The sequence below is a fragment of the Molothrus aeneus genome, chromosome 7, assembly GCF_037042795.1.
Source record: "Molothrus aeneus isolate 106 chromosome 7, BPBGC_Maene_1.0, whole genome shotgun sequence".
Lineage (NCBI taxonomy): Eukaryota > Metazoa > Chordata > Aves > Passeriformes > Icteridae > Molothrus > Molothrus aeneus.
In genome coordinates, this window is record NC_089652.1 from 15,985,671 (window position 1) to 15,999,223 (window position 13,553).

At 37.2% G+C, this 13,553-nt stretch overlaps 1 protein-coding gene across 1 annotated transcript in view; it reads left to right on the forward strand.

Annotated features, from left to right (window-relative positions):
* TTN (titin) overlaps positions 1 to 13,553 on the forward strand; it is a 234,120-nt gene that overhangs the window by 20,318 nt on the left and 200,249 nt on the right. The window contains 20 exon segments of the mRNA XM_066553743.1: positions 54 to 277; positions 382 to 546; positions 672 to 840; positions 1,334 to 3,024; positions 3,116 to 3,397; positions 3,669 to 3,935; positions 4,079 to 4,351; positions 4,459 to 4,722; positions 4,823 to 5,083; positions 5,589 to 5,849; positions 6,281 to 6,544; positions 6,636 to 6,896; positions 7,048 to 7,308; positions 7,741 to 8,001; positions 8,088 to 8,229; positions 8,319 to 8,484; positions 8,685 to 8,916; positions 9,483 to 9,767; positions 9,855 to 9,980; positions 12,029 to 12,217. Of these exon segments, the coding sequence (XP_066409840.1) occupies positions 54 to 277; positions 382 to 546; positions 672 to 840; positions 1,334 to 3,024; positions 3,116 to 3,397; positions 3,669 to 3,935; positions 4,079 to 4,351; positions 4,459 to 4,722; positions 4,823 to 5,083; positions 5,589 to 5,849; positions 6,281 to 6,544; positions 6,636 to 6,896; positions 7,048 to 7,308; positions 7,741 to 8,001; positions 8,088 to 8,229; positions 8,319 to 8,484; positions 8,685 to 8,916; positions 9,483 to 9,767; positions 9,855 to 9,980; positions 12,029 to 12,217 (6,044 nt within the window).

Genomic DNA, 13,553 nt, shown 5'->3' on the forward strand with positions numbered 1-13,553 from the left:
GTCCACTGTTATATGACATTGCCATACACATCTGCCTTATCTCTTCCTTCCAGGTCTATCTCTCCACGGTCTCCAAGCCGGTCTCCTGCCCGCAGCTCTCCTTCTCGTTCTCCTGCCCGGAGATTAGAAGAAACTGATGAAGGGCAACTAGAGAGACTATATAAGCCAGTTTTTGTGCTGAAACCAACATCATTTAAATGTTCACAGGGGCAGACAGCAAGATTTGACTTAAAAGTTGTTGGCAGACCTATGCCAGAGACCTACTGGTTCCATAATGGTACATCAGCCTCATTTTCATGAAGAAATAATCTTTTGAAAAATTTTTTGTCTCGTTGAGACTGTCCTTGATTGCAACTGTTTTCTTTTCATCTCTATCTGCAGGCCAACAAGTGATTAATGACTACACCCATAAAATAGTGATTAAAGAAGATGGTACCCAGTCATTGATCATTGTTCCTGCAATGCCTGAAGACTCTGGAGAATGGGCTGTCATTGCTCAAAACAGGGCAGGCAAAGCTTCAGTCTCAATGACACTGACTGTAGAAGGTATTTTCTGTATTTTCTATTATATTCTGTATATCATGTTATTTATAGCAATCTGATGAGTGTTTCTTATTTAAAATCATGGCTTTTTCATTTCTTCTTGTGATAACTTACATTTGCTCTTCCAGCTAAGGAAGACCTAGTCAGACCACACTTTGTGGAAAGGTTGAGAAATGTCAGCGTGAAGGAGGGCTCTAGACTGGAGATGGCAGTGAAAGCTACTGGTAACCCTAATCCTGACATTGTATGGCTCAAGAACAGTGACATCATTGTGCCTCATAAATATCCCAAAATAAAGTAAGGATTTTTATTATATTTAAATCTATTGAAATTTAAATTTTATTTACATAATGTTTAATTTTATTTAAAATACTTTATATAAATTAAGTAGTAAATAACCACCATGCTTCCCGCAGTTTCACAAAAGGAATTCAAGAGGGGCTTTTGCATTGCAGCAAGGATTACAGATATAAAATAGCTTGTAGGATTCATTCAATATTTTTCCAGCGTATGTTAGTTTCTAAAAGCCATCACAGAGATTTACTGAACTTTTCTCTGTCTCTGATTTTGAAGACCTCTGCAGGCAAAACTACCACAGAATATAAGACTGTTTTTTATTATTCTTCTCTGTTTGATTCTTAGGCACTGTACTCCCAAACATGAATAAACATAAGCAAAATGTTTATTACCTCCAGAGTTTTACCTTTGGAGGCTTTGAACTAATTTGGAAGAAAGGCAAAAATGAATGACAAAGAAGGGAAAAATAGATAATTTTTTTTTCATGTTTCAGGATTGAGGGAACCAAAGGGGCAGCTGCCCTTAAAATTGAATCTACTGCCAGGCAAGATGCTGCATGGTATACTGCTACTGCTATCAATAAAGCTGGGCGGGACACCACCCGCTGCAAAGTAAATATTGAAGTTGAACACACAGAACCTGAACCAGAAAGGAAATTAATAATTCCAAAAGGAACTTACAAAGCCAAGGAGATTGCAGCACCAGAGTTAGAACCTCTCCATCTGCGTTATGGTCAAGAGCAATGGGAGGAAGGAGATCTCTATGACAAAGAAAAGCAACAGAAACCATTTTTTAAGAAGAAGCTCACATCTTTAAGGCTCAAACAATTTGGACCAGCACACTTTGAATGCAGGCTTACACCAATTGGCGACCCAACCATGGTGGTGGAGTGGTTGCATGATGGCAAACCCTTGGCAGCAGCTAACAGACTCCGCATGATCAATGAGTTTGGGTACTGTAGCCTGGACTATGGGGTAGCCTATTCCAGAGACAGTGGAGTGATCACTTGCAGAGCAACTAACAAATATGGTACAGACCACACATCTGCTACTCTGATCGTGAAGGATGAGAAAAGTCTTGTGGAAGAATCCCAGCTGCCAGAAGGCAAAAGGGGACTCCAGCGAATTGAAGAGTTAGAAAGAATGGCCCACGAGGGTGCTCTACCTGCTGTTGCACTGGACCAAAAGGAAAAACAAAAACCAGAAATCGTTTTGGTTCCTGAACCTGCAAGAGTTCTTGAAGGTGAAACAGCACGATTCCGCTGCCGTGTGACTGGCTATCCTATGCCCAAGGTCAACTGGTACCTCAATGGACAGCTCATCCGTAAAAGCAAAAGGTTTAGACTCCGTTATGATGGAATCTACTACCTGGATATTGTAGACTGCAAATCATATGACACAGGAGAGGTGAGAGTCACTGCAGAGAATCCTGAAGGCTTTATTGAACATAAGGTGAAACTTGAGATCCAGCAGAGGGAAGACTTCAGATCTGTTCTTCGTCGTGCTCCTGAACCCAAACATGAGCCTGTAGTTACAGAACCTGGGAAACTTCTGTTTGAGGTACAGAAGGTAGACAAACCTGCAGAAGCAACAACCAAAGAGGTGGTGAAGCTGAAAAGGGCTGAAAGAATCACTCACGAAAAGCTTTCAGAGGAATCTGAAGAGCTGCGTAGTAAATTCAAGCGCAGGACAGAAGAGGGCTACTATGAAGCCATTACAGCTGTGGAACTTAAATCTCGCAAAAAAGATGAATCATATGAAGAAATGCTAAAAAAGACAAAAGAAGAACTTCTCCACTGGACCAAAGAGATCCCAGAGGAAGAGAAGAAAGCACTTCCTCCTGAAGGCAAAATCACCATTCCAACATTCAAACCAGAGAAGGTGGAGCTTAGTCCAAGCATGGAGGCTCCCAAGATACTTGAACGTATTCAAAGCCAGACTGTAGCTCAAGGAACAGACGTACACTTCCGTGTGAGAGTGGTGGGAAAACCTGATCCTGAATGCCAGTGGTTCAAAAATGGTGTTCAAATTGAAAGGACAGATCGTGTGTACTGGTACTGGCCTGAAGATAATGTTTGCGAATTAGTTATCAGAGATGTGACTTCTGATGATTCTGCCAGCATCATGGTGAAAGCAGTCAATATAGCTGGTGAAACTTCTAGCCATGCTTTCCTGTTAGTACAAGGTAATTTCAATTCTTTTACTCATCCTACTGCTCATCATAGTGTGTTAAGTCTGTTTGGTCAGCGCATTGTTGATTGTTATATGTTTTCCAGCCAAGCAGTTAATCAGCTTCACGCAAGATTTACAAGATGTTGTTGCTAAAGCAAGAGACTCCATGGCAACATTCGAATGTGAAACATCAGAGCCCTTTGTCAAAGTGAAATGGTTTAAGGATGGAATTGAAATTCATTCTGGAGACAAGTACAGGATGCACTCAGACAGAAAGGCTCATTTTCTTTCCGTATTAACAATTGACATGTCTGATGCTGATGACTACAGCTGTGCACTGGTTGAAGATGAATCTGTGAAAACCACTGCAAAGCTTACTGTTGAAGGTAAGAAGCATACAACTCAGTACCATGCCATACTGTTAAAGTGAAATCAGCTTCAGAAAGAAATAAAACTATTTAAACAGACATCTAACACCCTTAGAGATGTGGAGCTGCTTTCATACTTTTGGAATCCAGTATAAAAGTCTAGAGATGTATTTATGTAAAATGGTTACACTATATATCTATATATATACCCTTAGGCTCATTTAATAACTTTTCTTTCTTCAGGAGAATCTAATCAAGTTTATTTACAAATGTAATTATTTGCCTTTAGGTGCTGCAATTGAGTTTATTAAAGAACTTGAGGATGTTGAAGCGCCAGAATCCTTCTCAGCTGAACTTGAATGTGAGGTTTTCCCAGAAGATGCGGAGGGGAAATGGTATCATGGTGATGTTGAACTCACTTCTAGTCTTAAACATGTGATTGCATCCCGCCGTGGTCGCCAGACCCTCACTATTAAAGATATTAATAAAGACGATCAAGGAGAATATAGTTATGTTGTTGATGGAAAAAGGACTCAATGCAAACTGAAGATGAAGCGTAAGCATTTCTTACATTGTCTATATACTATCATTTTTCTATTTTATAGCATGTACTATAGCTGTATCATTGTATCCCAGAAAGCTTTAATGATTAATATTCTGCTTCTTATAAGTATTAATTAACTTCATTTAATTCCACAGCTCGTCCCATGGCAATTCTTCAAGGACTAACTGATCAAAGAGTCTGTGAGGGAGATATTGTGCAACTTGAAGTCAAAGTCTCCCTAGAAAATGCAGAAGGTGTCTGGATGAAAGATGGCCAAGAAATTCAGTCCAGTGATCGTATTCATATTGTGCTGGATAAACAATCACATATGTTGCTCATAGAAGATGCCACAAAGGAAGATAGTGGAACTTACTCTTTTAGTGTTCCTGATCTTGAGCTGTCAACCACTGGACAGATCACAGTTTACAGTAAGTCACTATGATGATTTTGAAGGTGTGTTTGATTTTTGGCTCCTTTAGGATTACTTTTTAAACACATAGTTTTTCTCATGATGAATATTTTTGTAACTTGGCAGGTGTGGAAATAGTGGTGCCTCTAGAAGATCTTCATGTAATTGAAGGAACAAAAGCCATCCTTGAATGTAAAGTTTCAGCACCTGATGTGTCCTCCTCAAAATGGTACCTAAATGATAATCAAATAAAGCCTGATGAACGTGTGCAAGCTGTATGTAAAGGCGCCAAACAGAGGCTGGTGCTCACCAGAACCCATGCATCAGATGCAGGACGCTACAAGCTAATGGTTGGCAAAGTGGAAACAAGCTGCAATGTCACAGTTGAAGGTTGGTGTTTCTAAAGAAGCACAGTTCTTTGTGAAATGATTTCTTTGAAAACAAAACTAGTGGAAACAACTAATAAATTTATAATTTATTCTTTTTATAGAAATTGAGATTATTAGAGGTCTTCATGACATCACCTGCACTGAAACACAGAATGTGTCCTTTGAGGTTGAGCTCTCCCATTCAGGGATTGATGTAATTTGGCATTTCAAAGGCCAACCCATACAGGCCAGTCCTAAATATAAAATTGAAGCACGTGGCAAAATATACAAATTGACAGTGGTGAAGATGATGAAAGACGATGAAGGAGAATATGTGTTTTATGCTGGAGAGAAGAAAACATCTGGGAAGCTTATAGTAGCAGGTTAGTAGGGTTAAAGTCCAAGGTTTTTATTTCACTGATTTAGAAAGTACCCATTGGACTTGGAGCAATAGTGCTGTTCCAGTGGGAGTTTGTCTTTAATTTATCCATTTCTTTATGTTCTCCTTGCCTTTCCCCTTATATTTTGTGATTACTATAATTTGAATCCTCAAATCTGCTGTGTTAATATATTTTGCTAGATCAGAAACACAGTATGAAATGCTGTATTATGCTTTTGATGTAAATACTGTAAGAAAGAGGTTTTGTCCTGTGTGTTCTCAGTATACCTGTGCTGATGGTAAAATAAAAGATAATAACTAGGATGGAAATAAGAAACATATATTTTAATGTTCAGGTCATATTCTACTCCTGATTTTTCCCAGAGCTCAGAATGACTATGGCCATGCTGCAAATTAGGGCAAAGAATTCCAGCATCTACTTTTCATTTCTGTTTGGGGAAAAGCTGAACAGCAACACAACAAAAGAACGTGCTTTTTCTTCCCAACAGGTGGTGCCATTTCAAAGCCTCTCAGTGACCTGACTGTGGCTGAGTCCCAGACAGCTGTTTTTGAATGTGAGGTGGCAAATCCTGAATCAGAGGGCCGGTGGCTACAAAATGGTAGACCATTAGCTACGACAGATCAGTACCATGCTGAATCTGATGGTGTAAAAAGAAGGCTTGTTATCCCTGCGACCAAACTGGAGGATATGGGGGAATACAGCTATGAAATAGCAAGCTCAAAGACATCTGCCAAACTGAAGGTTGAAGGTCAGTACTTTCTATAATTAACTGATGTCTTTGAGACTTATTCCAGCATCACTCACACTATCTTGGACCAGTACTTAAGACACAAGTAAAATAAAATAAATCAAATAAAAAACCCCAAACAAACAAAACCCTGAGCCTATCCAATAACAACAATGACAAAAACTAAACAAGCAAATTCCCAACCAACCAACCAACTAACAAAACAGACATATAAAACTCCAAAAACTCCAGAAACTGGATATTTGTCATGGATACTACAAGTAAAGCTTCCTTACTGTGTTCCCAGCACACTACTTTGCTGGAAAGTGTATAAACTACTATATACATAAAATGAAGCAGCATTATTCAGTTTTATTAAAATTCAATTTTAGGCTTTAATTTTGATCTATTTTGTAAATTTTTTTTCTATTTTCTCCCTTTTTTTTTCCTAGCTGTTAAGATAAAGAAAACGCTAAAGAACTTGACTGTAACAGAATCACAGGAGGCAGTTTTCAGTGTAGAACTGACCCACCCTGATGTGAAAGGAGCTCTATGGATTAAAAATGGTGTTGAACTTGAATCAAGTGACAAATATGAAATTACAGTGAAAGGAACTGTTCACACACTGAGAATCAAACACTGTGTTGTCACTGATGAGTCTGTTTACAGCTTTAAACTTGGAAAAATAGGAGCAAATGCCAGACTTCATGTGGAAAGTAAGCCATTCTGCTTTGAATATTTGCTGTAATGTGTGTTTTGAATTCATATCATACACAGTGCTGAATATTGCTAACTTTTTTCCTCAAGCTGTCAAGATCATCAAAAAGCCAAAGGATGTGACTGCTTTGGAAAATGCTGTTGTATCATTTGAACTGAGTGTTTCCCATGATACTGTACCAGTCCGCTGGTTCCATAAAAATATTGAGCTTAAACAAAGTGATAAATACAAGATGATCTCTCAAAGAAAAGTTCACAAGCTTATGCTGCACAACATATCTCCTGATGACGCTGGGGAATACACAGCTCTTGTTGGGCAAATCGAGTGCAAAGCAAAACTGTTTGTGGAAAGTAAGTATTGTAAGAAAGTAGTTATATGAATTGTTACACCAACACTGAGCAACTTGACCTGACATGTCATAGCCTGTTACCCTTGGTTTTTTGCAGTCTTCCAAACATACTAACTTTTAGAAAATTCTCTCTTTTTTCCCTATCCTTTTAGGCATACACATCACAAAGACCATGAAAAATATTGAGATCCCTGAGACCAAAACTGCCTCTTTTGAATGTGAAGTTTCTCATTTCAATGTGCCAGCTGTCTGGCTGAAAAATGGTGTGGAGATTGAAATGAGTGAAAAGTTCAAAATAGTTGTCCAAGGGAAACTCCATCAGCTCAATATAATGAACACAAGCAGTGAAGACTCTGCGGAATACACTTTTGTCTGTGGAAATGATAGAGTCAGTGCAACCCTGACTGTAAAACGTATGTAAAAATTAAATTAACCAGAATATTTTACAGTTACCAATAATAAGAAGTTTGTGTTAACACATGGGCTTAATGAAATTCTGACAAAACCAGCAGACTGCAGTGTTTTTAAAGAACACTAAATAGCTTCAACAGCATTCTTTAAAGAGATATAGAAGTGGTGAACTTGAAAGTCAGATCCTGTGTTCTTCTCTTTAGGCCAATATGCCTAAATGTCTGGTCACCATAGGAGACTGAATTTGGATTCCTGTGTCATTCAGTAGTTGTGGGACATTTAATTGTAATAATCATTCTGAACACAGCATGTACTTTTTAATACTTCCAAAATCTTCTTAAAGAAGTTGAAGCATCTCTAATCTGGTTAGCATGCATTTAAAATAAATTAAAATAATGGAAAAAAGCAAACCATGTCCATTCCTTTCCTTTTAGCCATCCTAATTACCTCCATGCTAAAAGACATCAATGCTGAAGAGAAAGATACAATAACTTTTGAAGTTACTGTTAATTATGAAGGCATCTCATATAAATGGTTAAAGAATGGAGTAGAAATAAAATCGACTGATAAATGCCAGATACGAACAAAGAAGCTTACACACTCCCTCTCCATAAGGAATGTGCATTTTGGTGATGCAGCAGAATATACTTTTGTTGCTGGAAAAGCAGCTACATCAGCCACTTTATATGTGGAAGGTATTTGCTCTCTTGATTTGTATGTTTAGCAATTTCTCAGGCTGAAAGAACATCACAGCACTCACTCTACTTTTTTTCTGCCCTAGCTCGTCACATTGAGTTTAGGAAGCATATTAAAGACATCAAAGTGGTGGAGAAGAAGAGGGCTATTTTTGAATGTGAAGTTTCAGAACCTGACATTCAGGTCCAGTGGATGAAGGATGGGCAAGAACTCCAGATTGGTGATAGGTAAACTATTGCTTCTACACCATATTAACTTCTGGTGTGTGTTTTCCCCCAGGGAATATCTAGCTCACTTTCTTTTCTGATGTGCTCAGGATGAAAATTCAGAGAGAGAAATATGTCCATCGTCTCATCATTGCTTCCACAAAGATGTCTGATGCTGGCCAGTACACTGTAGTAGCAGGTGGAAACACATCCAGTGCCAATTTGATTGTGGAAGGTCGTGACATTCGCATCAGAAGTGCCCAGAAAGATATTCAGGTAAGACCTATACAGATGAATAAATATTTCATAGCTTTGTCACTCAAAGAATAATCCAAGGGAAGTGCAACAATATCTAATCAGGAAGAGTCATAGCACAAAAATCTGTAATCATAAGGTCAGAACCTTCACCTAAGAAACTGGAAAGTGAGACCAGAGGAAAAACCAATATTACTTCTATTATTTATTCTTTTTCAAAGGTCATTGAGAGACAAAGAGCTGAAATTGAATTTGAAGTCAATGAAGATGACATTGAGCCACAGTGGTACAAGGATGGTATTGAGATCAACTTCCAATATGAGGAAAGATACAAGTATGTGGTGGAAAGGAGAGTCCATCGAATGAGCATCTTTGAAACCACTTACTCTGACGCTGGAGAATATACTTTTGTTGCGGGACGGAATAGGAGTTCTGTTATTCTTTATGTGAATGGTATGTGGCCCCACAACCAATGTTTTGACTGTATTTATTACTCAGCAGTTTTCTGATTCTCATATGGCTTCTCTGGAATTCTAACTCTTCAAAGAAAAAAAAAATTCAAAGAGATCATTTGGAACACTACTGAATTCCTCATGTACATGGGTGTTTCTTGCCCTATTGAAGTAACTGGCTAGTGGATGAAAATACCATAGCAGTTCTTTTCCTATGGTATTTACTTAGGCCAGAAAATTCTTGAGTCTAAATAAAACTACTTTGTTCAAATGGACAAATATGCCTTTCCAGAGTGATCAACCTAACAATTATTAGACACATTTTGCCAGAAACACTTATGCTAACACAGCTAATTATGTTAAGGCACTTGCTGCTAAACCATTCCCCCTGTATCAAGGATGAGGACAGATTTTCATGGACACATAAGATTAGGAATAATAAGGGTTTGTTTTGCCTAATTCTTTGCAAATAATTTTCAATCACTAGTAATATCAATAATGAGATTTCTCTCTCTTTCCTTCTTTCTCTTGTCTCTCTTTGCCACCTCACTTTCCCCCAATTTCCAGCTCCAGAGCCACCCCAGATTATTCGGGAGCTAGAGCCAACTACTGTGGAGTCTGGCAAACCTGCCCGCTTTTGTGCTATTGTATCAGGCAAACCCCAGCCCAAAATTTCCTGGTACAAAGATGATCAACAGCTTTCTCCAGGTTTCAAGTGCAAATTTCTTCATGATGCACAAGAATATACCCTATTGCTGATTGAAACTTTCCCTGAAGATGAAGCAGTGTACACCTGTGAAGCAAAAAATGACTATGGAGTAGCTACAACTTCAGCTTCACTTTCAGTCGAAAGTGAGTTTCCTATGCTCTTAACAACGTTTGTGAAATGAAATTTTCATTCTTCATCTTTAAAAATAACTTTTTTCTCTTTTTCTTTAGTCCCTGAAGTTGTCTCTCCTGAGCTAGAAATGCCAGTGTATCCACCTGCTGTCATAATACCACTACGTGATATTGTTACATCTGAGGGACATTCTGCTTGTTTTCAGTGCAGAGTTTCTGGAACAGGTGGGTTTAATGACATCCTATACATCTCTCCACCTCTCAAAATTTTTCGTCTTGAACTCAGAAAAAAAATTCAGTAATATATGTGCTCAGATCAGTTTTTCCCTAGAAGTACAGATATTTGATACACACACAGCCAAGTGTTACTGACAAGTTTCAGTTAAGCACATCAAAGCACGGAAGTTTTAAACTGTCATAAACATATTAAGTGTTTCTAAAAAGATCTGTTTATCATAATTTCTCATAGTTTATCTTTGGAAACTTCTCAGCATTTTAAATGCTAACTGATGTTAGAAAACTCTGTCAGTGAGAAAGACACAGAGAGAAAAGCAGTACTGAATCAAATGAACATGAATTTCTGAAGACACACACTGCCATGTCCTTAACTACACAAACTGACTGAAACTGTGACTCAACGTTTCTCCTAATATTTCTAAGTATCATTCTGCAAACACTAAACTCTGGTTACTTTCTTTATCCTAGCACAAAAAGTATTTGCTAATTGTCCTTTGAGGTGTAGATTTTACTTGAATAAGTTTTTTGATTTAGATACATAGAATGTCCCTCTGCAATTAAAATATCTTTTTCCTTAACACGCATTCAAATAAAGCTACTTTTCTCCACTTAGCAAATGGCCTTGACTGTGACTACTAGTGAAATATTCACATAGTAAACTGCAGAGTAATATCCAGTTCACAACCCAAAGAATTTAAAATTATTAATTATTATTTCAAGGCAAACAAAACTCCAAATTAAAAAATAATCCTATTTGACAGCTCTATAAAAATCAATGCAAATTGGTTATACACATATATATGCAAATATATATCATTTTCATTACCATCCCTTGAAATAAAACTCCATTAAATTAAAAAATAAAAGCTTTAGAAAAAATCTGATTCTGCTTCAGAAAATATATGTTGGAAATACTGGCCCACCCTTTGTGCACTGCATGCTAGTGTAATATTTTTTAATAGAACTGTACTTATGTGAATGTGGAACCTGCATTTATAGCACAGAATATAAGGATCCTTTCATCTAGATCACCCCTCGTGGAATCATTTAGGTAGAAAAAGACCTCAAAGATCATCCAGTCCAACTATTAACCCAGAACTACTGAGTCCAGAAATAAACCATGTCCCTAACTGCCAAATCTACATGGCTTTTAAATACCTCCAGGGATTGTGACTCTACATTTCACTGGGCAGCCTGCTCAATGCTTGACAACCCTTGCAATGAAGTAATTTTTCCTATTGAAAATCTCCTTTATTGAATACACTATCCAAATGCATTTTCATACCTCTCACTTGTGTTATAAAAACCTTTTATATTAGGTTAGGTAACAGATGATTGCAAGTACAGTTGTTTAATGGTAGGCATTGTGCAACTGGCTATTGAAAACACTCTTCTGATAATAGTAATAACACACTACTTGAGTAACAACATATGATTGATGATGTAGTACAGTGACAGATGGAGAGAAAAAGCTAAAATCTGCTTTAATTCACTCCCATGTCTACAAGAATCTGTACAAGTAATACATTTTATATAGGAATATATAAATCTTTCTTGAGAAATATGGCAAGTAATGTTTGCAACAAAAAGAGGGAAGATGCTGTACTTAGCAGAAGAATGATCTGTTTTAATTTCTTAACCTGACTAGCTCAAGCTAGATATTTTATAGCCTGTTTAATCATGCAACTGTAGCAAAATCACATTTTTTAAAAGATATTTTCTCTGACTTTAGCCGTACAAAAATATTTTTAAATTTTTACACTATGAGAGTCAAGGAAGAATGATTTTTAGTCAATAATATATCAGCACCAGAATCAGTTTTCCCATACAAATATTTCCAGTGCACAAATCAAAACCTAAAGCAACAAGTGGGTCACTTTCCCCTCATCATATTTTACCAGAATAATACAAGGCACATTTAAATTTAAATGTTTGTGTTTAATACTTCTGAAAGATATAAATATAAAAATAGCATTTACTTGCCAGTACAATATCATAATTCAGACCTTTTTGTTTTCTATCTTTTGCCTGAGCAGATCTGAAAGTGTCTTGGTACAGCAAAGAGAAGGAGATCAAGCCATCACGTTTTTTCAGAATGACTCAATTTGAAGACACTTACCAGCTGGAGATTGCTGAAGCTTACCCAGAGGATGAAGGGATCTATACCTTTGTGGCGAGCAACTCTGTAGGCCAAGTGACCAGCACTGCCACCTTGAAGTTAGAAGGTACACTGTGCCATTAAAAAAGTTGTCTTTTTCAGGTCATGTTCCAATAATTATCTTAATATACACTGATACTGATATGTGAGTTGTTGTCTGTCATGTTGTCTTTTAACTCAATTAATTGCTGCCATTTACAATGTCCACAGTGTACATTTATGTCTCCAAAATATATGTCATGAACAGAAAAAAGTATTTCAAGATTTTTTCATGTTCCATGCCCCCTTTTCATTTACTCCAGTCTTAAAATCTGACATGCACCAAAGGTAAAAACCTTCTTTCTAATGGAATTTTTTTGCTTACACATTCTTTGATTTGCCTTGTGAAGACAATCTAGTAGTTTTTGTATGAAATAAATTACTTTGAAGGTTTTGAAAAACATCTCAAATAGAGGTATGTAACAGGTACGCGGGCAACTGAAAAGAAATCCTTTACAGTCATATGAATTAGTGAAACATTGATCAAAATTTTAGAGCAGAAATACTGTTTGGAGAATTTGCTGTTCTATATTGTTCTTGATATTATTTAACCATAAATATTTTGTTTTCTTTTTGCATTAGATTTTATAAATGATGAATGAGAATAATTCATGCTGTTGCGAGTTAGAAAAAAAAAATTTGAATGAGAGAGAAAATTCATTGTAGTGTAGGGTAAGAAATTAAAAGTTGGCATGCTTCTTTTCAGGATTTAAAAATGTTGAAGAAGTTACATCAGAGTCCCCTTGGCATGTTTCTTCATCTGTTTCACTTAAGGAGGAATCTGTTGGCCAAAGGCCCACCTTTATCCAGCCTATTTCAAGCTGCAGGGTATGCAGCGGGGAATCAGTCAGATTTCAAGCTAGAGTCTCTGGCAGGCCCAAACCAAAAATCCAGTGGTTTCATAATCAACAACTCATGTTGCCAAAAAAAGACTTAGTTTTCCACTTTGATGAGTCTACAGGCACAGCTATACTGATAATAGTAGATGCTTTCTTAGAGCATGCTGGCCAATACTCTTGCAAGGCAAGAAATAGTGCTGGAGAAACAACTTGTACAGCTACACTTACAGTGACTGCAGAAGGTAAAGCCCCATTTTTACTTCAAAGGGATTCAATTTGTTGCATACCACACTTTTATGCTGTTACTAATTTTTTCCTTGTTTCACACCTTTTCTTTCCCACCTAACCTTAATAGAACCCTCAGTAACCCAGCCACTCTCATTTCTTGTCTTTAAGCTGTAACATTTGGAAATTTTCAAGTTTGTATCTCAATATAGGTCAAAGAATAGAAATGCTTTAATGAAGGCTTTCAGGATTTTAAAACAAGTCGTTTAATGATCTTTATAGCAGTAACTGAGGTATTTT